Source organism: Brienomyrus brachyistius, chromosome 23 (genome assembly GCF_023856365.1).
Source record: "Brienomyrus brachyistius isolate T26 chromosome 23, BBRACH_0.4, whole genome shotgun sequence".
In the NCBI taxonomy this organism is placed as follows: Eukaryota; Metazoa; Chordata; class Actinopteri; order Osteoglossiformes; family Mormyridae; genus Brienomyrus; species Brienomyrus brachyistius.
In genome coordinates this window covers 185,946-210,676 of record NC_064555.1, presented here as the reverse complement: position 1 = coordinate 210,676, position 24,731 = coordinate 185,946, and the positions used below count along the sequence as shown (strand labels likewise).

Sequence of the window (24,731 nt, the reverse complement as noted above, 5' to 3'; positions counted from 1 at the left end):
ATTTCCTTTCCCCAATTTTCACATATTTGGTTTATCAGTACAGACATAAAGTGAATCATTTTTGATGGGAAGGGCCCTGGTATGTTATTCTTCTCTCATTTAAATGTGGATGCTGGTAATAATTCCACACATAAATATTGTGCCAGGCATTATATAGATAAATGGACACAGTGCCATGCTTTTCCCCTATTAATTCATACACATCACACTATGTAAAAAACAAAATTGTTTTAATGTTCATATTAGACATGAAAAATATAGCTGTTTGCAACAACAAGAGAAATGACCTGTAGATGTTTCAAACATGAATATGATCATTTTAGTAACAATGAAACATGGACAAACTGTACTGGGGAAACAGGACACGAAGGTAACAGTAATTTTACAGTAGATTACTCCATGTACTTTTCAGTGTTCATTTTACCAAATTCTGTTAAGGTTACTGATTACAGAAGTGACACACTGTAACATTTTTAACGTGCTTTACCTAAACTAAAACAACGGCATTAAACCTTCTTAAAAACCAGCCCCTAACTGTACATCACAGATAAAAAGGCAAACAGGAACCATCTACAACCTTTGGCCAACATCACAGGTTCTACTATCTCAGGGTGGGCAATCTTATCCGTAACCTTTAGCTCAGCTGTTCACGCCAGGTGTTAGGACTCTTCAGCCAATCAGTCCTCCAATTACTAATCTAATTAGGGAGTTGCAGCATAAACACACACTCCCAACAGTCTTTCTGGACTGGACACCGCTGTACTATCGGATAATGTCCTGGAGTTGAAACAGATCGGTTCTCCACAAGCAAAGTTCGAATGTGGGTTGAACTTCTGTCTGTTCCCAACCCAGCTGAGATTCTTGCACAAATGGCACCCGGGCACTGAGTTTGGCCTGATTGTGAAAGAACACCATCAAGACCAATGGAACTAAATAATTATCTCTGATCTAAAGAAGTCATACTAGAAATATCCCTTCTAATCGCAGGAGGAGTAACAGGACCAAAGCATGTCCTCTTTCTCTACCCCTTCAGCTCCTTTCCTCACCAAAAGCCCCCTTTTCAATCCGAATTCTCCATATTGTTGCTTCGCTCACAGCCCTCCTCAGAAGTCCAATCTCGCCATATCAGAGCTTTAAAGCGAGCACCCAGCAAGAGAATGAACCAGAAACAACCCCTCTGTCAGACCCCCCCTTCATCTCTCTCCCTGTCCCTCTCCCTCTGGGCCTCCATACAATTCTGGGCAGTGGTCTTTCCGTGTTGCTCCTTTAGATGGCGTCGCAGGGCAGGTTTGTGGGCGAAGCGCACGTGGCAGTAGGAGCAGCGGTGCGGCCGCTCGCCGCTGTGCAGGTTCATGTGGTCGCACAGCGTTGACTTCTGTGTGAAGGTCTTGTGGCACAGGTGGCAGCGGTGCGATTTGGTGCCCCGGTGGATGGCCATGTGCCTGTTGAGGTTACTGGCGTGGTTGAACTGCTTGCCACAGCGTGGGCAGACAAAGAGGGGGTGGACGGAGCGGGCGTGCAGGGTAAGGGACTCCGCTGAGGGAAACGTGAGTCCGCAGGGGTCGCAGGAAATAGGGCCCCCGCTGGAAGAGGTGGACCCCACCACTGCCACAGACTCGGACTCTTCCCGTGCCGACGTCAGCCCCATGGCCTGACCTCTGCCGCTTTCCTCAAGTCTAAAATGAGCTGGTGAGTCCCCTAAACCTTGCTCTTCGACCACAGATTCTCCCTGGACATCACTGATCCCATATGGAACCTGCGTAAGCTGTTCCGTTCCACTTTGCCCCAGGTCACAGCTGGAGATGTACCCCACTGATGCAGATTTAATCCCCCCTTGGTTAAAATCAGAATGGACCAGTCCAAAGCTGCCCATTATCTCATCCGGTGTTGGTATATGCCAGTTGTCGGGGTAATGCGGTCCTGAAAAGCCCATTTCGCGGCTGGTGTTGCGCCTTTTGTGGCGAAGCCCTCTTGCCCTACCACCCCTCTGTTCCCCATGCCTTCTCCTCCAAATTCTGTACCCCTCTCTTTCCATTCTTCCAACCACATGTTCTGCTATCTCCTCTTCACCCTCATCACCAGTTTTCCCTCTAACCGTTTCTTGGAAATGGTTGTCCAGCGACACTACGCCGTCATCGTCTTCCTCCCTGCGCTTCTCCTCATCTCCCTCTTCGTCCTCCTCTATGCAGACCTGAAATACTTCATAGTCCTCCCTTTCCTCCTCTTCATGAAACTCCTCTGTGGGACCCGATGGTTTTACCTGCAGTGGGACAAAGTAGAGAGGAAGATTTTATGTTTGCAAGACGCTTAAAAAACGACAAACTATTTAAACTCCATTTACTACTGAAGATTCACTAGCACTAGCTTAATACAATGAAGAATTATAGTATTTATAGTATTATTGTATTATACTATTTACAGCATGCAACAATTTATCTTTCTTGCACATCACCTTGCACATTGCACTTTCATCATTATTATTGTCCTTAATTACTGTTACTATTGTTAGTCTTATAATTGTCTATTCTTCTTTTTATTATTATTTTGCATTGTGGTCTTTTGTATGTGTAACCTACTGGATCAATGCCGTATGTATGTATGTTTGTATGTATGTATCTATATCCTGATCTACATTATTTAAAATCTGACAAAATACCACAATATCTATTCTGTACAACACTGGAGAATGTAAGGATGTTTTTGGTTTATTTTTATATGCAAATTCACAAGCTATGCTTAATATGACAGACCAAGCCAAAACAAATGTGTGCAAACACACACACATAGATCTACCTTGAGCACAGAAACACTCTCATCAAGTGTGTCATCCTTGCACGAGCCGGTCTGAATGTGTGCGTCAGCACAGGCCTGGGAGCTTCTGCGGCTAGAAAGCTGCATTGACCCCGACTGGCCAGCGGGTGGCGATCTGGAGCGCATAGAATGTCGGCCACTTTCGAAATCTGGCAAAGCCTGATTCTCCTCTAGTTTTATGGTCTGAGAAATAGAAATAAATATGGGTATACTAGTAGTAAACAAAAATTAATAAAAGTGAACAAAAAAGTTCTCAGGCACTTAATAACTAGTACATAATTTAGATGACTATAGATATATCATGAAGTACACCAGTGTTTGGCCCAGCTATGCTTAAACCAGATATGTTCTGTACGTGTGTCAGCAAAAACTGGTACAGGACACAGCATGAAACTTGACTAACCCCAGAAGGACTGGGGGTCCTGGGCTGCAGATACTGGCTCAGGGCTCCTCGGCACTTCTCTACCACGTTCTCCATCTGCAGGTAGCTTGCAGCTGTTAAGTAGTTGACGATTTCTTTGGTGCTGAACTGCAGTATACCGGTATAGCATGACTGAAGCAGCTGACACACTACGCTGGCACTGTGCAGCACTGACACCTGGTGGACGAGAAGCATCATGACAGCAAACACATAACCAGGGACCTGATACTAAAAAGTTTTACTGAGCAACTCCAATCAATCCAGATATCAATATTTTTAAACTGGGTCATAAATGTCGAGTAATGTGCTGCATGCAATAGTCTTGTTGTTTAAATGGTCCACTGTTAGTTCTCTTATAGATCTAATTTATCCATTAAATCTGTGTATGAACAATTAATATATCTTACATAGTTCAATATTTTCATTAACATAAATAACACACACGACACAGTTGCATATTATTGTTTACAAGCTATCATTCTGGAATTTACACAATATTTCAAATCATTTCTGCTAACATTGAAGGTTTTCAGTTGCTCGTTTTGTCATGACGGCGTCCGTATGTCCCTTGATGTACCTGCAATTCAGATGAAGGGTTCAGCAAAAACTGGTCCCTCAGAAAGGGGGAGCACGCAGCCAGCACTACTTTGTGACCCCTGAACGTCTGCTGGTCGCTCGCCACTATGGTGATGTCACAGAAATGCTGTCGCGTGCGCAGGGAGTTCATATTTTGCAGGGTGGCATCGCCGTGCCCGGGTAACCGAAAACACAGCAATTCCATGCTACTTTGCAGCTGCAAGGGAAAAGGGATTATTCAAGTTCTGCTCTAATTATTGCCGTCATTACTTTAACCGTATGGGAAATTTATTTTAATACAAATAACGAAAACAGCACTCAGTCAATATAGATGTTATTATAAGCATTGTCCGTAAATTTACTACATTTCATTGTAGGTATCCCAGAACTCGTGACTTTCTGGTTGTTGACATCAGTACTGCAAGAGTGGGAGCTGTTCTTGACCAAAACGACAAAAATTACAGCGTCAGGTTTATTATAAGACTGACTGTATCTTGCATTGTAAAAGTTTTAGAGTAACATTTATCTATTACTCATAGAGCAGAAATTCATCATTCGTCACTTTGGATCAAATTCATTACAATTTCAGCATTCATCACTTTGGGTCAGATTGCAGCGAGCTAAAAAACGACGGAGAAAAGCGCAAAATGTTTTAATCTGAATTGTACAGGTGGCCCCGGTCGTCACGTCTTCAGACACAAAGACGGTCACGGTATCTGCATTATTAAATGTTGGCTGCTGGAAAACGGGCAGCTCCGGTCAGACCATTGCCAAACTGCACGCATGTCAACACGGAAGATAATTAGTTACTGTACTTCTGGGCGGATTCCTACCTACCTTCACAAATCTGTGTTGTCTCGACGACGTTTTATTCTTCGATATTGTACGCCTCCACAGGGGAAATAGCTACCGATCTGGAGACCCGGCCGACAAATGCAATCCCACCGCTTGTATCTACCGACCTAAGTTTATCCTGCTATATCATAAAGCAGCTAAACATCAGTAACAGTTATTGTGCATAATACTCACAATCTTTACTCGGCGAACAGTTTTAGTGCTGACCGGATACACGCTACACACGGAGGGGCAAATGTTACTTTTCGTGAGTCGGTGGCTAGCACAGGCTAGCCATTAGTATCCCCCTTTCCGATTAATCGAGTTTTATTAAAAGTGGCTTCCCCAAAAACGGCTAATTGGAATATGCACGCATCGTTGTGAGTAAACGTGGGTACCGAAAGGCTTTATTTATGTTCTCCTTCGGTCCAGTTTTCGCTGGTTTGTACGGATACTTCCTCCGCGAACTGCGCTAGCTGGTCACATCTTAAAGGGGAAGGCGCCCGCATTCACGGCCACGCTCGGCCGAGATCAGCAACTTTCCCTGTTCGCTCCGTACTCAGCTAATACACACGCCCTGCTTGTTCAACACGGCGAAATAAATTATAGGGGATCGTATACAATGACGTTTTTGAAATCCTAATACTTTGAGATACTTTTCATTCAATGCGCATGTTGTGAATAAGGCTCATGATGTTGCATGCTATTCTTTCACCGTTAGGTAAAATATACAATATCTGCTTTAGAATATTTAGAATATACATAAGCGTTCTGTGTGCACTATGGAGAAAAATAAAAATATTTTTATGGAAATCTATGGGTTCACTTCCAAGCCCTAACATGCTCCACCACTGTAAAGAGTTTGTAGATTCCGCCTTCTTAAACCAAAGAGCTGTGGTTTGAGCAACTTGCCCCTAGCCTGTATGAATTGGCATCCAGGATGTACACTGCGCTTCACGGGAAACGTTCCAAGTTCATCCGGCATTGCATGAATACTTTTAGAAGGATAATGCCTTTACTCCTCAACGACACAATAGCCTCTTGTTTCTGTTACATTCAATTGGCTCACAGAAAACTTGATTCAACACACAGCCGTAGGTGTTATATACCGTGACATTTACCGATGCTTAAAATAGGCTCATCGTTACAACAATTACACCAGAAAAGGGCTAATTTTACAGTACGAAAAAATATTTATCTCCGATAGGTACTTATTTGCAACACTTTCGGTAATACTTATTATAGTATATGTATTATTTTAATGGACACCCATCATCATGTGGTAGGAATGGGTGCTTGACGTCATACTCATGCTCTAGAAGCCGCAGCCAATCAGCGTCATGAGGGGCGCGGAAAGAACGTCGACGCACATACGTCATGCCTGTAACAGCCGATTATCCCACTGAGGCTCGAGAGATCATGTCGGCGGATGAGCGCTCTGGCGAGGTAGGGGCTATAATGAATAAAAAGCGCGCACACGTTTTACCTTACTGTTGCGCCTGTTTGCTTCAGCAACCTTCCGTGCACTTTCTTTTTGCAGTGCTTTAGAACCGTTCCGAGGTGGGCTGTGACAGCTAGCCCGTTAATGGATTTTTGGCTAATTAGCTAGCTAGGTACTTTGAATTGCGGTGCTGCTTGGTGCCTAGCTAGCTTCACACTTGACTTTCCTGGTGTTGATGCGCTTGTCCTGTGGATGTCTTTAACACAACGTCATTCTCCTTTTGTCTGGCAGCAGTTTTCCCATTTAGCTAATAATTCCGGCATGCGCTTTTTTCCTGGTACAGTTTTGTATGCGTTCATTTTGATAATACAACATTTTTTTGTGACAGTAAATCACAAAAACCCTGCGCTGCCCTTCATCCAAATGGTATTTTTCTAGTTATTTGGTGGTATTGCTTGCTACATTTATGAATAAGATTTGACAGCAACGATCATTTTTGGTCCAGCAGACTGTAAATGCACTGCCGGAATTAACTTGCGCATGGATATCACTGTACAGTAAAACCTTGGATTGCGAGTAATTTGGTTTGTGAGTGTTTTGCAAGACGACCAAAAATTTGTAATAAATTTTAACTTGATAAACGACCGAGGTCTTGCAATACGAGTATTACGTATACGCTTCGTGTGCCGAGCGTCACGTGATCTGAGCCGATAGTCCTGTCAATTTAATTAGTATCTAAGTGTAATGACTTTTCTTTCGTAACTGTACTGGAAATATGGCCCCCATCAAGAAAAAGGCTGAAAAGGAAGGTGGTAAGAAGAAGGAGATGATTACGGTGGAAGTTAAGAAGGAAATCATCGAGAAGCACGAACGACGTATGCGAGTGGCCGACATTGCAAGATTTTATAACAAATCTACGTCAACGATTTGCACAATATTAAAGAAAAAAGAAGAAATAAGGGGCCTAGATGCAGCAAAAGGAGTCACGAGAGTATCAAAGCAACGGCCACATATTCTGGAAGATGTAGAAAAGTTGCTTCTTGTGTGGATAAATGAGAAGCAACTAGCAGGTGATATTGTGACCGAGAACTTTATCTGCAAGAAGGCAAAGACCTTGTACACCGACCTCGTAAGTAAAGTTCCAGGTACGTCAACAGAAAACGAAGGCTTCAAGGCAAGCAGGGGATGGTTTGATAACTTTAAGAAGAGAAGTGGCATCCATAGTGTTTTGAGGCACCGGGAGGCTGCAATTTCAGACGCTAAGGCATCTGAGGAGTTCGCTGCTGAGTTCCAGAAGCTCATGGTTTCTGAATGCTACCTGCCACAGCAAGTTTTTAACTGCGATGAGACGGGGCTTTTTTGGAAAAAGATGCCGAAGAGGACCTACATTACGGCAGAAGAGAATGCGATGCCCGGTCACAAGCCCATGAAAGACCGTCTCACCCTCTTGTTGTGTGCTAATGCAAGTGGGGATTTCAAAGTCAAGCCCCTGCTTGTGTATCATTCAGAGAATCCACGAGCCTTCAAGAAATGCAGGGTGCAGAAGAGCCAGTTAAATGTTATGTGGAGGTCCAACAGCAAGGCTTGGGTCACTCGTATCTTGTTTGTTGAGTGGATCAACGAGGTCTTCGGTCCTGCAGTGAAGAAATACCTTTTAGAAAAGAATCTGCCACTCAAAGTCTTGCTAGTTTTGGATAATGCTCCTGCTCATCCTCCATGCCTTGAGCAGGACTTACTGGAGGAATTTGAGTTCATTAAGGTCAAATTTCTTCCTCCCAACACCGCTCCACTACTCCAGCCCATGGATCAGCAGGTCATTTCGAACTTTAAAAAGCTTTACACCAAAGCACTATTTCAGCGATGCTTTGATGTGACCGAAGGAACAAACCTTACCCTCCGAGAGTTTTGGAAAAATCATTTCCATATCGTGAACTGCCTCAAGATCATCGATAAAGCCTGGGATGGGGTCACCAAGAGAACCCTCAATTCTGCTTGGAGAAAATTGTGGTCTGATTGCGTTCTTGGACATGACTTTGAGGGGTTTGCTCTTGAACAGGAACCACCAGTTGTCAATGAGATTGTATCTTTGGGGAAGACCTTGGGACTGGAGGTGAATGAGGAAGATATTCAAGAGCTGGTGGAGGAACATGGCCAGGAGCTGACCACCGAGGAACTGATGGATCTGCATCGTGAGCAACAGCAAGAGGTTATTGAGGAGATCTCGTCTGAGGAGGTGGAGAACAATATGGAGGAATCCCTCACTTCAAATGAAATTAGGGAAATGTGTAAAATGTAGGAAAGAGTGCAAATTTTTGTAAAAAAGCACCACCCGAATAAAGCTGTAGCAGTGCAAGCGATGAATTTGTTTAATGACAATGCAATGTCACATTTTCGCAAAATCCTCAAAAGGAGGCAAAAGCAACAATCATTAGATAGGTTCCTTATTAAAGTCACACAAAAAGAAAAGGATTCCGTTAGTTATATGAATTAACCCTCCTCCGCTCCTCTCTCTCGTCTCCCTCACAGCAGCCACGACAGATTGACAGATTTTCAAAGGTAAAGTGCAGGTTAATTTTTTTTTTTTTTTTTAGTTTTCATATAAACCATTTTTTTATATAAATATTGCTGGGTTGTGGAACGAATCATCTGAGTTTCCATTATTTCTTATGGAAAAATTTGCTTTGATATACGAGTGCTTTGGATTACAAGCACGTTTCCGGAACGAATTATGCTCGCAATCTGAGGTTTTACTGTATTAGCAAACGGTTTATGTACAACTGTGCCAGTGTCTGGTGGTCAGTATTATCTTATTAAGCTAACTTTGTGTTTTAAACGATTTTCTAAATCGGTGAAGTGAGTCTTGGTTAGAATTTGGGGTTTTGACTGCCGTACCGATCTCAGTTTTCCTCACATACTCCCTAATAAGGGTTTATTCAGTGACGGGCAGTGCTTACCTTATCCATTGACAAACCACGGGAGTGTTTTCTTTCACCTTGTGGCCACTTTTGCCTGTGAGCTTTAATCGCTATGTCACTGTGCCTGACATATAGCACCACCTTCTTCCAGGGCCCCCTGAAAGACAAGGTACCATCTGAAGACAAGGTAGCAGAGCCAGATCCGAATGTGACACCGACACTACAGACAACTGCAGGCAAGGATCCATGGCCTATTTAAATTCTCATCTGACACAACATTAAAACATAAAGGGACATAAATAGGAGGTGGATAGTACATCACAAACATATAGCTATCAAGGAACCGATTAGGTATAAGTGCAGCTAGGCTGAGCTTCCAAAGAGTGACCAGTAAGAGGTGCAAGTTGGTATTGAAGCATACAAGTATCCGGTATTAATGAGACCCTACCTAAGCAGAGGTGGACATTTCAGGTCCAGATAGTAAAAATCCAGATTAAGACTTTGTTTCAACCAACCAGTTGAGTACTCTGAGACTGTGTCTGTTTATGCTCAACTGGTTGGTTGAAGCAAAATCTTGATGTGGATTCTTACTTTCTGGACCTGAAATGTCCACATCTTTACCTAAGGGATAGCAGATGAAGACAGCAGGTCAGTGGTTGGATGTGCTAGTTCAGGTCTTCCAGGAAAACATCGGTCTTGAGACATTTTTTGAAGGAACATAAAACTCCAGTATGTTGTCAATGCGGATTGTTAAAAACCCATCTCCTATCCCAGGGTTTCTCAACCCAGTCCTCGGGGACCACCAGACGGTCCACGTTTTTGCTTTCTCCCAATTCACTGGCAATTGGAAGAGAGCAAATACTGTGGACCGTCAGGTGGTCCCTGGGGACTGGGTTGAGAAACCCTGTACTATGCCATCGTTTCTTCAAATATTAATCAGTATTAATAAGAAACAATCCTGGTTTAATGCACCATTATATATTTTGGGTGATCACTCATTCTGGTGAATGAGTGTTATAATTCATAATGGGCACTAATCCATAGCATGGCAAAGGTTAGGGTCCCCAGTTAGCATGTTAACTCTTTCACTCTTAACACATTTGTCCTAATGTCATATTTGTGTTCTCTGGCAGCTGAGCCTGCTGGGGGGGGGGTTAGTGAAAAAATAATGTTATAATGCAGTGAGAATGGATCCTGATTGTGATTCATTCAGTATTGATGACAAGCATGCTTATGACGGTCAAAGCTCACAGTTTGTGTCATCTAGGTGAGCTGTATGGTACAGCAGCGGTTCCCGCGGAGACGAAGCCCATGGGTGGCTTGTTGTCACAGAAGGAGGCGGAGAAAGAGGGAGCGAAGGAGGATGAGGAGGAGGGCAAATCTGGAGCCTCCGCCACAGCATCGGGTAAAGGTCTGACAGGTATGTCTGTGAGTTTCTGCATGCTGTCCTATGCAGTGTGTCAGTTCCTAAACAGTGACCCCGTCATGCACCTCTGTGTTTTGCTGATACCTCTCGCAGGCCACGCAGCCAAGACGCTTCCTCCCTCCTCCGCCTTGCTGCCCCCGCTGTCCTCGTCACCCGGCAGAGCGAAGATGAGTCTCTCTGGTCCAGCCAGTAAACCTGTCCCTCCCCCGTTCCCGACGTCGTCTCCTGGCTCCTTGGTCATATGTGCGGCCCCCCAGCCCAAAATCCACCGGGCCCGTAAAACAATGAACAGACCGCCCCCGGCACAGGTGAGTTTGTCAGTTTTGGTTATGTCAAGTCAAGTCACTTTGTTTTTTCATGTGAAATGAAATTGCATTCTTGTGGAAGAGTATAGAGCTAGAATGAGGAACAATTGTGGGACAAACACTGAATGATATTTTTGATTGTGGAGAATTACTAAAGAGATAAGTGAAAATAAAAGAATTAAAATGAAAATTGATTAATAAGTACACAATGCTTCACAACAGCAATGACACAGTCCAAATAATACAGTGCATTTAAGCACTGCGGATAACAGAAGTAGTGCAGTGCGAATGAGTGTTAATTGTGAAGCATCAGTTCTTTACTGTTCTAGTCAGGTTAGTTCTGAAGTCCATCTAAGCTGCGGTCCTACCAGCGTTCCCTTCACTTCCAGGGGAGGTGTTTGGAGTCACCCTTGGTGCCAGCTAAGCCAGTGGACCCTAACTGCAGTGCCGCCCCGGAGGCTGATGCAGGTCGGGACGGTTAAACGGCTTTGGAACTGTTTAAATGTGATCGTAAACTTGCTATGCTTTGGTTTGGTTTCAACCCTGTCTTCTGCCTGAGAGGTGTGAGCCGCGCAGGTGATGTACCTGTGAGAGGCACTAGCAGGCCGGACCCAGAGAGAACGGAATGGTGCAGGTCTGTGACACTTGTTTGTTTTCATCAGTGAAGAAACGTAAAGTGGGCCCCAATTCGGACTCCCAGGTGCTGCCCACCAAGAGGGCAGAAAACGGTGCTGAGGCAGCGGTTGAGGTGACTGGAGGGGGGCGTCTGAGGCCGGGTGGGGGATGTCGTGGAGAGTTAACGATAGCGTGGCAGCTTTTGGCAATTTTTTGTTCTTTTTTTGCAGCTTAAAATATGTTAAAAATTTGAAATTTTAACCCTGTGGTCTTTGCTGTATGTCTTAGTCATAAGAAATGAGAATTAAGTCACATCTGAAGATTTTAATGTACCACACACGTTTTTCTTAGCTTATGTTTTCTTAGCTTTTCAAAATAAAAATTTTTGAATAAAATGTTCCCTGCAGATTTTAATAATCTGAGAAACTTAAATGGTGAGTTGGTTGCACAGATATGACCTGGACATTTTTATGTCCCCATATTCCAGGTGGTGGACACTCCCCCTGTACCGGCAAAGGTGGGGCCAGTGACAGGGCAGCAAGCTGATTGGCTGGTGCCCTGGGATGGGGATGGCATTATGTACAACTACCAAGACAATGAGAGGGCGGACTCTGATAGCAAGGTGATGCCTGTTTCCTTTATGGGCATTCAGTGAGCTTGTGGTGCTAAGAAGCTGTCTTTTTCTGTGGTTTAGGATGGAGATATTTTTATTTAGTCCCAGATCGCTGATTCAAAAGATGAGTGTGGACGGATATGCAACAATTTCCTGTGGTGTACCTAGAAATTGTGGGGCCCCTGACAAAATGTTACCCCCCCCCCCCATTTTACATATTCAAGGATCCCTGTCCTGTGCGCTTGTGGGACTTTGACTTTGATAAATATGGTCTGAGAGCAGAAGGAAAAATGATTGGTTCAAAGAGAAGACATCTGATTGATTGATTGATCCTTCCTCTTCTGGTTGCTTGGACCCACCTCCTCTACAATCTGATTGGTTATCTCTCTGAACCAGTCACTTTTCATTCTGCCCTCAGAACATTTTTGTGTAAGTGTCAAGCGCTGGGTCCCCTAACTCTTACGTGGTTTGTCTCTCTCTCCAACATCCCTGACACATTTTCTCTGTCCATCACAGTCTGGAGATGGAGCGATCGAGGCCCGTTTGAGCGAAGGTGATGTGGAGTCTGATCGCGTGAGTGGATTTCTCATGTTGGGGGGTGGGAATCACCAACCAGAAAACACTAGTGATTAGTGCAGTGTAGGGAAACTGTGTGCTTCTACAGAGCTGATTACCTGGAGGAAGTTACGCAAACCAGCCTGACTCCCCAAAGAGAGAGAGGTTCATGCACAGCCTGCTTGTGGTTCTGGGCATAACTCAGGAGGTGTCACACTGAATTGTGTTCTCTGCATTTAACCCATGTGACAATGTGACATAGCAGGGGGCAGCTAATTCAGCGCCCAGGGAGCAGTGCTTGGTACCTCAGTGGCACCTTGCTGGTCGGGGATTCGAACCTGCAGTCCTTCAATTACAAGTGCACTTCACTGACCATTAAGCCATCACTGCCCGTGGAGCTGGGGGTTAAGGGCCGTACTGAAGGGCCCATGGAGGTTTGAATATTCTGCCAAAGCCTGGCTTGACCTGGTGACCTTTCCGATCACAGACACTGAGGCTCAGTCTGCAGAACCACAGGCGTGTTTATGCACACGGCTGATGAAGGTGTCTGTTGTACAGCATAATATTGGCTGCCGGTCTGTGGTGTCTTAGTCCTGCTGGTTCTGGAAGCTTCTTTTCTGCATCTGTATTGTTTTGCTGTGTGGAGGAGCCCCCGCACCCAAGGAAGGAGGCCATCTGCCCCACATGGCGTGGCACTTGGGCATCATCTGTGCCTGTCTCTCTGTGCGGTCCAGGTCTGCTTACCGGCCAAATGTGGTTTGTCTGCAGAGCTCAGGATCTGAGAGGCAAACAGGGAAGCGGAAAGAAGGTGGTGAGTCTCCGTGGACCAGGCCAGGGCGAAGGAAAAGGAAAGAGAGACTGAGGGAGCAAGAGGATGAGATGGAGATGGAGGAAGGTAAGAAAGGGACAGATTATTGATCCCATTGGCTGCAGCTTGTCTGGGTGTGAGGTGAAGGTCTCTTCTCTGCCTGTGACTGATCGCCTTTTTCCTCCCCATTGTCCATATCAGCCTCTGCTCCAGCTGCAGCGCCACCTGCTGGAGTCTCTAGTGAATACACGGAGGTTCCCCTGGGCTCCCTGGACATCTCCGCTGCCGACAGCTTGACACTATCTCCCCACCAAGGTTAAATCTTCTCCCCCCATGTGCCCCTATGTGCTGTTGATAACCTTAACTGGTAGATAAAACTGTTTTGGGTAGAGTCAGAGCATCTGCTTCTGTGCTTTGTAGTGCTCAGATATGTGCCTGTGAATAGCCCTAATGTGTGCTGTTCCCACCCCGACCAGCAGAGGACAGCGAGGCCGGGGACACGGAGCGCCTGGAAGAGCTGCCCCTGTGCAGCTGCAGGATGGAGGCCCCCCGTGTGGATGGCCTGAGCGGCCGTGGGGGGGGGCTCTGCATGGCCACGGAGAGCATAAATGGGGAGGTGAGTAAGGGCGGGTTGGGGGCGGGTTGGGGCCAGTGTTGCTGCAGTCCCAGGCTCACGGGCCTATTCGAGACTCGGATTAGCCTGTTTTGGCTTAAACGGGTGTCAGGTAACAAGTGGGAGTTTATCAATATGTACACTTGACCATGCAGATGTTCTCACATGCCAATTTGACATCATTTTCCATTGCCGAAGTACAGTTCCGATAATAAGAACAGGAGGACGGTAAAAATCCCTGAATATCATTCTTGCCTCACCTAAATGTCAAAGGATGCGTCAGTTGCATCCTCATCAGATGAGAACGATCCCATGATTCACCGCATCCTCGTGTTCTTGCAAGTTCGTTTTTGGGAGAACAAACCACAGAAAACGTTCTTTGTGTGCCTGGTATTGATAAACACCCAGTGACTGAAGATAGGTTTACAGTATACCTGTGGTGCTTTACGCTAGCAGGCTAATGTACGTCGGAAGTCAAGAAGGTATCAAAACATAACGCTGTACAGATCATGGCCATCCAGATTGTCTGCTAAGTTACTAAAGTAAATGGTAGATAAAGGGGGTGGCCTGTTGTGATGTATGCTGTATACAAGTGTAGCTTTAATAGTGACATTGGACCCTTTTCTGTATCTTATGGAAGCTGGTGGGCTGTACCAACATGATCGTGAAGGGGGAGACGATGCGGCCCTCCAGTAGGGTCTCCCTCATGGTACTGTGCGAGAATCACCGATCCCACATGGTGCAACACCACTGCTGCCCGGGCTGCGGCTACTTCTGTATCACGGTATGGGAGCGGGGCGGCGCCGGGGAGGGTGGGGCGGTGCTGGGGAGGGCGGGGCGGTGCTGGGGAGGGCGGGGCGGTGCTGGGGAGGGCGGGGCGGCGCCGGGGAGGGCGGGGCGGCGCTGGGGAGGGCTGGGCGGGGCTGGGGAGGGTGGGGCGGGGCGGCGCCGGGGGGGGGCGGGGCGGGGGGCGGGGAGGGCGGGGCTGGTGCCGGGGAGGGCGGGGCTGGGGAGGGCGGGGCGGCGCCGGGGAGGGCGGGGCGGCGCCGGTGCAAACACAGGTCTCTAGATCATTTACTTGATGTTTATTTTGTAACAGAATCTACATTCATTTATGTGACTTTTTTTTATTTGTTTATTTAATCAAAAAGATATTAAAAATATAGATCTTTGTAATTCAATAGCTTAAAAACTGGTTTACAGTTTTGTCTGTTTTATATAAAAAGAATTCTGTTCAGAATTCAGGTTTACAGTTTTGTCTCTTATATGTTTTATTTGTTATCCGATTTGCTTTATTATACTGTTTGTTGTGCTACTGTGGTAGTATTCCGTGCCGTTATTCTGTTCTAGCGACCCTCTGTACACTACAATCACAGTTGAATGGAAAGTGTTATTTCATGAGAAGTAAACGTGTCTTGATGTGACCTCAGACCAGATTAAATGGATCAGCTCCCCGAAAGATGTACCGTCTTTATCCTGAGGGCAGATTAAACCATTTCCTTCCTCATGCAGAATAACGTTCTCCACCCCATCCTAGGGCACCTTCTTGGAATGCTGTCCCGACCTACGCATCACTCACCGCTTCCACCGCGGCTGCGTGTCTGTCCTGGGGGGGGGCAGGGACCGGAGCTTCGGCCTGGGTGCCATGCTCTTCTGTCCCCACTGCGGCGAGGACGCCTCTGAGGCCCGTGAGGTCACCATACCCCCCGCCTCCCCAGCAAGCGCATCCTCTTCAGCCGTCGCCATGGCGTCCGCCTCCACCACCACGCCATCCCTGCCCCTCCCACTCCCGTCGTCTCTGCCCCTCGGCGTGACGGCCGGGGTGTTCGGCAGCGGGCGGAGACCCGAGGCCCCGGGCAGGTGGGTGGGGGTTTAGGAGGTGTCATTTATCCGAAACCACCTGTGTACCTTTGGGATGCTTCTTGTGTGTAAAAATGATGACTGGCGTGATGAAACGAGGATGCAAAACCATATTAAACTAAGAGGCCTTTGGATTGATTGTTCAGTGATACGGCAAATGGTGCTGAATGACAGGCGCAGGTGTGGCTGATAGTTACCACTTCTGTGACGTGATGTAATTTTCATTATTATAACCTGTTGCTCTGTTATGTGCTCAGTGGCCATCTTATTAGGTTACACCTGTGTGTCAAGTCAGACGCCTGCTCTTCCAAACAGCCAGTGCAATGACTCACAGTCTTGGTCAAGAGGTTGTTTTTGTTCACTTAAGCAGCATAATGGCTCGGCTGCCTGTTCCGTGCGGGTTTTAATGTGGTGTGATTGTTGGTGCCAGACCTGGTGTTTCCAGTGTCTCAAACGGCCTTCTTGGCAATTTCCCCACACTACAGTGTCTAGAGTTTATAGCTCACATTTTGGTGTGTCTGATGGCTGAATATGTACGCAGTGTGTCTGATGGCCCCTGAGTGTGTGTGTGAATATGTACGCAGTGTGTCTGATGGCCCCTGAGTGTGTGTGTGTGAATATGTACGCAGTGTGTCTGATGGCCCCTGAGTGTGTGTGTGTGAATATGTACGCAGTGTGTCTGATGGCCCCTGAGTGTGTGTGTGTGAATATGTACGCAGTGTGTCTGATGGCCCCTGAGTGTGTGTGTGTGAATATGTACGCAGTGTGTCTGATGGCCCCTGAGTGTGTGTGTGTGAATATGTACGCAGTGTGTCTGATGGCCCCTGAGTGTGTGTGTGTGAATATGTACGCAGTGTGTCTGATGGCCCCTGAGTGTGTGTGTGTGTGAATATGTACGCAGTGTGTCTGATGGCCCCTGAGTGTGTGTGTGTGTGAATATGTACGCAGTGTGTCTGATGGCCCCTGAGTGTGTGTGTGTGAATATGTACGCAGTGTGTCTGATGGCCCCTGAGTGTGTGTGTGAATATGTACGCAGTGTGTCTGATGGCCCCTGAGTGTGTGTGTGTGAATATGTACGCAGTGTGTCTGATGGCCCCTGAGTGTGTGTGTGTGAATATGTACGCAGTGTGTCTGATGGCCTCTGAGTGTGTGTGTGTGAATATGTATGCAGTGTGTCTGATGGCCCCTGAGTGTGTGTGTGTGTGAATATGTACGCAGTGTGTCTGTCAGCTGTGGTACTTTGTGTCCTGTGGTAGCTGGGATCACATGACAGGTATTCTGCCTGTACCTCCCCACCCCCCCAGTGCACGGATGCGCGGCCGTGGGGAAGTAAGGCGGGGCTCCGAGCAGCAGCAGTCGGGCACGGGGGGCAGTGTAGACGTAGCCCTGCCGGGGGACAGCGGAGTGGACAGCGTGGGGCCCTCTCTCTGTTTGCCCAATGGAAAGCCCGTATGCCCAAGCGCACTTTCTGTTGGTGGCAGCAGGGCGGCGCTGCAAAAGGCTATACTGACCCAGGACACTGAGAGGTAAATGGAGAGCCGTGCCTTTTCCCCAGCTGCCGAATGAGGCGTCAGTGTGTCGGGATGAAATGTTTCTGACCTGGTACTTCTTTCTGATTGGTCAGGAGGAAGAAGCTGAGGTTTCACCCTCGTCAGCTCTACCCAGCGACCAAGCAGGGTGAAGTGCAGAGAGTACTGCTCATGCTCAGTGAGTCCTGTTCTCTCATGGCTGTATCTGCGTGTTGGGCTCATGGGAGTTGTACTAAAATGTTCCGAAGGTAGAATGCAAAATGATTGGTTATCCCTCTGAACCAATCAGATTGTAGGGGAGGTGGGTCCAAACAACTAGAAGAGACGGGAGAATGACATCTGATTGGTTGGTCCCACTTCCTTTAGACCCACCTCCCCTACAATCTCATTGGTTAGCTCTCTGAACCAATCATTTTTTGTTCTGCTCTCAGAACATTTTTTGGTAAAAAAAAAAAAAAAAAAAAGTATATAAAGCAAAACTCCCATGAGCCATATTTGAGTGGTGGTGGGGGGGCAGATTGCACTTATTTATTGACACAAAGCCACCCAGAATTTCACGAGTACAAAGTGTTGCTCATTCACCCGTCTCCAGCGTGGTCCCCAGCATTACTTAACCCTCCTCTCCTGTCTGGCAGTGGAGGGTATCGACCCAGCCTATCAGTCGGACTCTCAGAACCGCCGCTGCGCCTTACACGCTGCCGCCCAGAGGGGCTTCCTGGAGATCTGCTACCTGCTTATACAGGTGATGCCCCCCTTGTGTTCGATTTGGGTCACTCTGGCACCAACGTGCGTTTTCACACGAGAGGTCCGATTTCCACCTCACCAGTCTGAAATCCCAGCAGCCTACAGGAAGTGTCTGTACCGATTTTACAAATGTGTACTCGTGTGTGTCAAATTCCGTTACTTATATGCAGTTAGTTGGCTTCTGTGGTTACTAGTCTGCAGACATTGCACAGCTATAATAGAAAAAGTACCCTGAAAATTGATAAATGTACAACATATTGTTCACTTGATTAGCTTTAAAATGGTAGTGACATCCCGCCCCCCACCCTGTCCGCCTTTCCCTGTGTCATGATCCGCAGCTGTTTGTGACCTTCGTGTTCCTCCTCCAGGCGGGTGCCAAAGTGGACGCCCAGGACAAATCGCTCAGGACGCCCCTGCTGGAAGCCATCATTAACAACCACGTGGAGGTGGTGCGCTACCTGATCCAGAGCGGGGCCTGCGTCTATCACACGGTGAGCCGGGCACCAGCCGCGGCTGCTTTAAGTGCTGTCAGGCCATAATTATGGAACATTTCACAAATAACATTGACAGGGATCAGACTATCCTAGTTTAATATTCGGCCGAATTAAGTATTTCAATTAACTTTTTTATTTATTTAGCAGACACTTTTATCCAGATCCTGGAGCAACTGGGGGATTAAGGGTCTTGCTCAGGGGCCAGTGGTGAAATCACTCTGACTTTAGGATTTGAACCGATGACCATCTGATTACGCAGCTTCCTGACCCTCTGAGCCACACATCAGTATTTCCTCGGCCCTTCTGACTCCCCCCTCCTGCCTGTGTCGCTTTTTTTTTCTCAGGAGGACGATGGCTCTACTGGGCTGCACCATGCAGCCAAACTGGGCAACCTGGACATTGTAAATCTCCTCCTAGGAACAGGACAAGTTGACATCAACGCACAGGTGGGGGCGAGGGGCAGAGGGTCGCGCTTGGGCTCTTGGCAGGGCGACCCCGGCCAACAAGTCAGTGTGTTTCCTCTGCGTATCTATGGCTGTCTGTGTTTCGGTGTGCGTGCATGTGCGTGCGCTCGTGCGTGCGCTCGTGTTTCTGCTCGTGTTTGTGCTTGCGCCGCGTCGCCCTGGAGGCCTTGCCGTGCTGCTGGCTCTTGCTGCCGCTAAGCTCTCGTCACCCATCTCTCCGATTTTAGGACAGTGGAGGTTGGACCCCCATCATCTGGGCCGCGGAGCACCGACACATTGACATCATCCGGGCGCTGCTGAATAGGGGCGCGGACGTCACCCTGAATGATAAAGTCAGTGGCATGAAATCGTCCTCCTTACACGTGACACGCAAAGTGTTGACACTAAGCTCCATTGCGTTCTTGCTACCGCATACAGGCAGCTATACACTTTATCTTTTCATTTATATAATATATAGTATCAGTCAAAATTTTGGACACGCCAAGCTGCTTACAAAGGAGAGTGATAGTGTTGCGTCACATGACTTGGCCACCTGACCTAAACACAGTAGAAATTGTTTTAGAGGAGTTTGACCAGAAGGAGTGAAGGAAAAGTGGCCAATGAGAGCTCAGCATATATGTGGGATTCCCTTCAGGACAGCTGGAAAAGCATCCCAGGAGGCAGGCATAGAGGAGAATGTAGGGTGACCCAGTCCATGGAGCAGTTGGGGTTAAGGGCTTTGGTCAAGGGCCCAATGGTGGGATCACTCTGCTGACCCAGGGATTTGAACCGGCAACCTTCTGTGTCAAGAACCACAGAGCTGCCTCACCCTCCAAATAAATTGTTTTTTGTTTAATACTTTTTTGGTCAGTGTGTAATTCTATGTCTTTAGAATAATTGTAACATGTACAGAATAGTACATATAAACCTTTTTATTGGTAAGTATGTGCAAACTTCAGTGGTATTAGTCAAAGTATTAGTATATTCTATTACTATACATAGTAATCTGTTTTTGGCTAATGTTTATATATGTTTGTTTATATAATATATATATATATATATATATATACACACATACACACACACACACACACACACACACACACACACACACATACATACACATATATGAAAAGCTGTCTTTAATGGCCTTGGAACATGAATTGGATTTGCATAAAATTTGAATTGAATTATTTTTGGAATGTATTACTTAAGTCGGTAAGAACTGCCTGTGTGTTAGAGGGAGTTTTGCTGTACCTTTGCATGAGGTGCATAAACTGAAGGAAATGGTGAAATGTAACTGGGCTGTTCAAAGCTTTGGAAAGGCACACGGCCGCCCAGGTGGTGACTGGATTTCTCCCTGTCTCTCCCCCTCAGGAGATGAATGTGTGTCTGCACTGGGCTTCCTTTGCTGGCAGTGTGGAGATTGCCGAGCTGTTGCTGAATGCTGGCTGCCCCCTATCCTCTGTCAACGTACACGGGGACACCCCACTGCACATAGCGTCCCGCGAGGGCTACTTGGACTGCGTCACGTGAGTCGATGGAACGACCGGTTACATATTGAAAATAAACTTTATCGACAGAATGGAGGCTGATTCCAATTTTGCCGAAGCAGATTAGATGTGATGCCTTATTAAAGAAATGCAGAATTTTATGTCCGTGACCGCAAGATTTTAAATAAATACTCTTTCTTGTTTTCTAATCAGGCTGTTCCTCTCGCGTGGGGCGGACATCGACATTAAGAATCGGGAGGGGGACACCCCCCTCTCTTTGGCACGATGTGATTCGCCAGTCTGGGTGTCGCTCCAGATCAACAGGAAGCTGCGGAAGGGGATAGCCAATCGCATTTTGCGCACAGAAAAGATTATATGCAGGTAGGTGAAAATTTGTCCTATATTTAGAGTAAATCTCTGTTCTCAGCATTGTGGATGCTGATGTGTGTGCTCACTTCCTGCATCCTAGCGACGTTGCCCAGGGATACGAGAACGTGCCCATCCCCTGCGTGAATGGGGTGGATGAGGAAGGATGTCCCTCTGACTACAAGTACATCTCTGAGAACTGCGAGACCTCTGCCATGAACATAGACCGCAATATCACACACTTACAGGTTCCCCCCCCCCCACCATCTTTGAATCTCTCTAAGTTCAGGAATGCATTGGCAGGTATTCATAATCAGCAATACTTCTCCTCTCTCTGCCTCTCTCTCTTCGTCTCTCTGCCCGTCTCTCTCTCTCTCTCCCCCCTCTGTCACTGTCTCTCTCTGCCCCTCTCTGCCTCTCTCTCTTCGTCTCTCTGCCCATCTGTCTCTCTGCCCCTCTCTGTCTTCTCCTCTTTCTGTCACTCTCTCTTTGTCCGTCTGTCTCCATCTCTCAGCACTGCAGTTGCACAGATGACTGCTCCTCCAGTAACTGCCTATGTGGACAGCTCAGTATCCGCTGCTGGTATGACAAGGTAAGCCCCGCCCACCATAGCATAGGTGCCTCCATTCTCTCATCAGCAGCCCAGAGCTGTCAGTCCCGTTGTGCCCCCTACGTGCCACTCATGGCGAGGTCATATCAGATTTATGGCGGCTGACTGCACTTCTTGGGGATCTTATGGTCGACAGTCATGTGACGGATGCCTCCCTCATTCATCAGGACCGACGGCTGCTCCAAGAGTTCAATAAGATCGAACCTCCACTCATCTTCGAGTGCAACCTGGCCTGCTCTTGCTATCGCACGTGCAAGAACAGGGTGGTCCAAGCAGGCATCAAGTAAGACGCTTCTGACCCCACCGGACATCTGTTCTTCAATCTGGAGTGTCTCTCCCCACTGAGCCCCACTGCTGCCTGATTGGCTGTTGCTATGGTCACCTAATGAGATGTCTTGGGGGAGGGGTTTGGGGAGGCTGTAATCAAGCCCTGTGTCTGTCAGACCAACGTTAACTGTTTATCTGGAATTTACCATTTCCTCAATGAGTTTGGCCATTACGCTGCCCTGTCTTCTTCCTGGTGCATGACGTCCTCTGCCTTTTTGCATGAATACATGTTGTTCCTGAATCACCATTTCCTTTGAAATGTTACCATGTTTGCATGACGTCCTCCTCCTCTGCAGGGTGCGTCTTCAGCTGTACCGCACCGAGAAGATGGGCTGGGGTGTGAGAGCGCTACAAGACATCCCTCAGGGCAGCTTCATCTGCGAGTCAGTCTTCCCATCTGCCTGTCTGCCTGTCTGTCTGTCAGCTGTGCAAAGGCAGTATGTTTTGAGCAGAGGTCTGGCTCTCGGCTAGGCTGCTCATTCATACACCACAACGCAGTCCTGGGGGTCCCCAGATATTTTTTCCTCCCTCCCAGCTTCCAACACATCTGTACCAAGTTTCTAGTGTTGATTGGCTGGGATCTGGGAGGGAGCAAAAATGTGGACCATCTGGGGCACCCCCAGGACTGGGTTAGAAAGCACTGCAGTAGCTCATTTCATTTGAAAGTTATTAAGTCTAGTGAGGGTTTATGGATTCATGCATGTGTGTTTATCCAAGTTCAAAGTAAAATGTCTCCTGGGGAGAAGCTGTATATACGATAGGTTTATCGGAACGTAACCCCATCATCATATGGCGAAAATGAAGGTGAAAATGCATTTTAATACAGTACATCTAACCTAACAGGTGTCCTAGCCTAGCCTACCTTAAACATGCTTAGAACACTTACATTAGCCTACAGTTGGGCAAAATCATTAACATAATAGTTTTGAATTTATCATGCAATTTATTGAATAATGTACTGAAAGTGGAAAAACGTTTCCCGTCGCAGAATCAAAATATATCCCGGGCCATTGTAACCTGGGGAGTGTCTGTACATGAATTTTCACATGAGTTTTGTGTTTGTCTAGTGCAGGGGTGGGCAGTCATACTCAGGAAGTGCTGCTGTATATGTGAGTTTTCACTACAAATCCCCAAGTAGATTACTAATTAGAGGACGGATTGGCTGAAGAGTCCTCACACCTGGGTTTGAACAGCTGACCTGCAGGTTACCCCAAAAGCCTGCATACACACCAGCCCATTGCAGATGAGACTGGCCACCCCTGGTCTAGTGTGTTCTTATTAAACCGTTTTGTGTACGGATACACTGTAAGCATGGTATGTATGTATCTGTCATTTAAAATATACTTTGTGTGCCTAGATATGTAGGAGAATTGATTTCTGATGCAGAGGCTGATGTAAGAGAAGATGACTCATATCTTTTTGACCTGGACAACAAGGTGCCTATCAATTATATATGGATTTGTAACTTAGTTTACCTGCTTATTTAACCTCTAACATTTCTGTAGTTCTATCCTTGCCTTTAATTTCTGTTTAATTTGGTTTTTCTCTCTCCTTCACCTTTGACACAATCCCATCCTCAGCTACCCCTCATCAATTAAACATATTCATGTTCTATCTGCTGTCCCCTGCAGGACGGGGAAGTATATTGCATCGATGCGCGCTACTATGGCAACATCAGCCGCTTCATTAACCACCTGTGCGATCCCAACATAATCCCTGTGCGCGTATTCATGCTGCACCAAGACTTGCGGTTTCCGCGCATCGCCTTCTTCAGTTCCCGTGACATTCTGACGGGACAGGAGTTGGGGTGAGTGCCTGTTTTCTCACAATACGGTATCAGATGGTTGAGGTGCCTTTGATGCAGGCCAAATGATGAGCTGGTCGTTGAGGGTTCAGTGAATTTTCGGTGCTGACCAGCAGGGAAACGTATGTGTGTGTGTGTGTGGGTATACATTATTTATTTTTTATTTTTTTTAACTCCAGGTTTGACTATGGAGATCGTTTCTGGGACATCAAGAGCAAGTACTTCACCTGCCAGTGCGGGTCCGAGAAATGTAAACATTCAGCTGAGGCCATTGCCCTGGAGCAGAGCAGGCTGGCCCGCCTGGAGACCTGCCCCGAAATCGGCCCTGACCCAGGCCTTGCTCTCCTCAGCAGTTCCTAGGCATCCCCTGGAGTCTGTCACTGAAAGCTCTAACCCTAACCCCCTATTTTTAACTTGTAGGTCTACTGGGTTAATTGTCAGAGCGCAGTTCTGACATTTTTATCTGCAACGGAGACCTTTTCTTTTTAATCTTAGCAGCTGAGAACTGAGAGCACAAGATAGTACAGGTGGCCAGGTCATAGACCCATGTGGTGTAAATAGATGGGAGCTGACACACTGCGCTCAGTATCGCTCCGGTGAAGTCTGCCTGTCACTGAACTCATCACCATTTTTCATGGATGAATTGCAGTCATGCAATGCACTGAACATTGTGGGACTTTGTATGATAGCGTTGTACTAAGCTCAGCTGCAGGACCATGAGGTGATGGCGTTCTGCATGTCAGCGTGATTCGTTTCTGACTGTCTTTGCATCCATAACACGTGGTTCATAGAGTTATTCACAGATGCATTTTTTAAGCGTATTTTATTTTATTTTTTTTTACTTTCCCTTCATGAATTAAATATGTACTTCAGACCCTTGTACTCACTGTTCTTATTTCCTGTAAAAAAAAAAAAAAAAAAGAGGTTTCCCAGCCTTTGACTTCATTTCACAATTTTTTTTTTCATGGTCATCCTGTACAGTCTTGCGTGCTTTTTATTGAGCTTCACTTATGTTTTCCGAAACGCATTTTCATGCTGGTGCCTGTTTGCTGTGTCTCCCCCCCTGCGTCCAGTGAGCTGTGTGTGTCTCCCCCCCCTGCGTCCAGTGAGCTGTGTGTGTCTCCCCCC

General features: G+C 46.8%; 2 protein-coding genes across 11 annotated transcripts; one reads left to right on the top strand and one right to left on the bottom strand.

The window, feature by feature from the left end:
• Positions 1 to 213: 213 nt before the first annotated feature.
• On the bottom strand, positions 214 to 5,216 carry LOC125719403 (zinc finger and BTB domain-containing protein 12-like). 4 transcript variants are annotated; one of them, XM_048994137.1, is made up of 5 exons: positions 4,838 to 5,211; positions 3,810 to 4,025; positions 3,215 to 3,409; positions 2,794 to 2,994; positions 214 to 2,260 (listed from the first exon to the last, which is right to left on the bottom strand). In XM_048994137.1, exons 2-5 carry the CDS (start codon positions 4,011 to 4,013, stop codon positions 1,181 to 1,183), a joined length of 1,680 nt encoding a protein of 559 aa, XP_048850094.1. In that variant the 5' UTR covers positions 4,014 to 4,025; positions 4,838 to 5,211; the 3' UTR covers positions 214 to 1,180. The 4 variants fall into 4 exon arrangements, with proteins under 4 accessions (XP_048850094.1, XP_048850095.1, XP_048850093.1 ...); XM_048994138.1 differs by having other exon boundaries at positions 5,041 to 5,211; XM_048994136.1 differs by having other exon boundaries at positions 4,646 to 5,208.
• Positions 5,217 to 5,966: 750 nt separating this feature from the next.
• Positions 5,967 to 24,477, top strand: ehmt2 (euchromatic histone-lysine N-methyltransferase 2). Of its 7 annotated transcripts, none has more exons than XM_048993931.1 (29): positions 6,001 to 6,088; positions 8,610 to 8,639; positions 9,150 to 9,234; positions 10,266 to 10,418; positions 10,518 to 10,732; positions 11,119 to 11,197; positions 11,392 to 11,477; positions 11,832 to 11,966; positions 12,474 to 12,530; positions 13,281 to 13,407; positions 13,522 to 13,635; positions 13,797 to 13,936; positions 14,574 to 14,717; positions 15,471 to 15,793; positions 17,098 to 17,319; positions 17,418 to 17,500; positions 17,958 to 18,064; positions 18,435 to 18,557; positions 18,905 to 19,066; positions 19,252 to 19,356; positions 20,381 to 20,535; positions 20,710 to 20,877; positions 20,966 to 21,110; positions 21,377 to 21,454; positions 21,640 to 21,755; positions 22,096 to 22,182; positions 23,157 to 23,235; positions 23,431 to 23,606; positions 23,783 to 24,477. In XM_048993931.1, exons 1-29 carry the CDS (start codon positions 6,020 to 6,022, stop codon positions 23,961 to 23,963), a joined length of 3,744 nt encoding a protein of 1,247 aa, XP_048849888.1. In that variant the 5' UTR covers positions 6,001 to 6,019; the 3' UTR covers positions 23,964 to 24,477. The 7 variants fall into 7 exon arrangements, with proteins under 7 accessions (XP_048849889.1, XP_048849888.1, XP_048849885.1 ...); XM_048993928.1 differs by lacking the exon at positions 6,001 to 6,088 and adding an exon at positions 6,098 to 8,289 and having other exon boundaries at positions 8,613 to 8,639; XM_048993927.1 differs by lacking the exon at positions 6,001 to 6,088 and adding an exon at positions 6,098 to 8,316 and having other exon boundaries at positions 13,800 to 13,936.
• Positions 24,478 to 24,731: the final 254 nt, after the last annotated feature.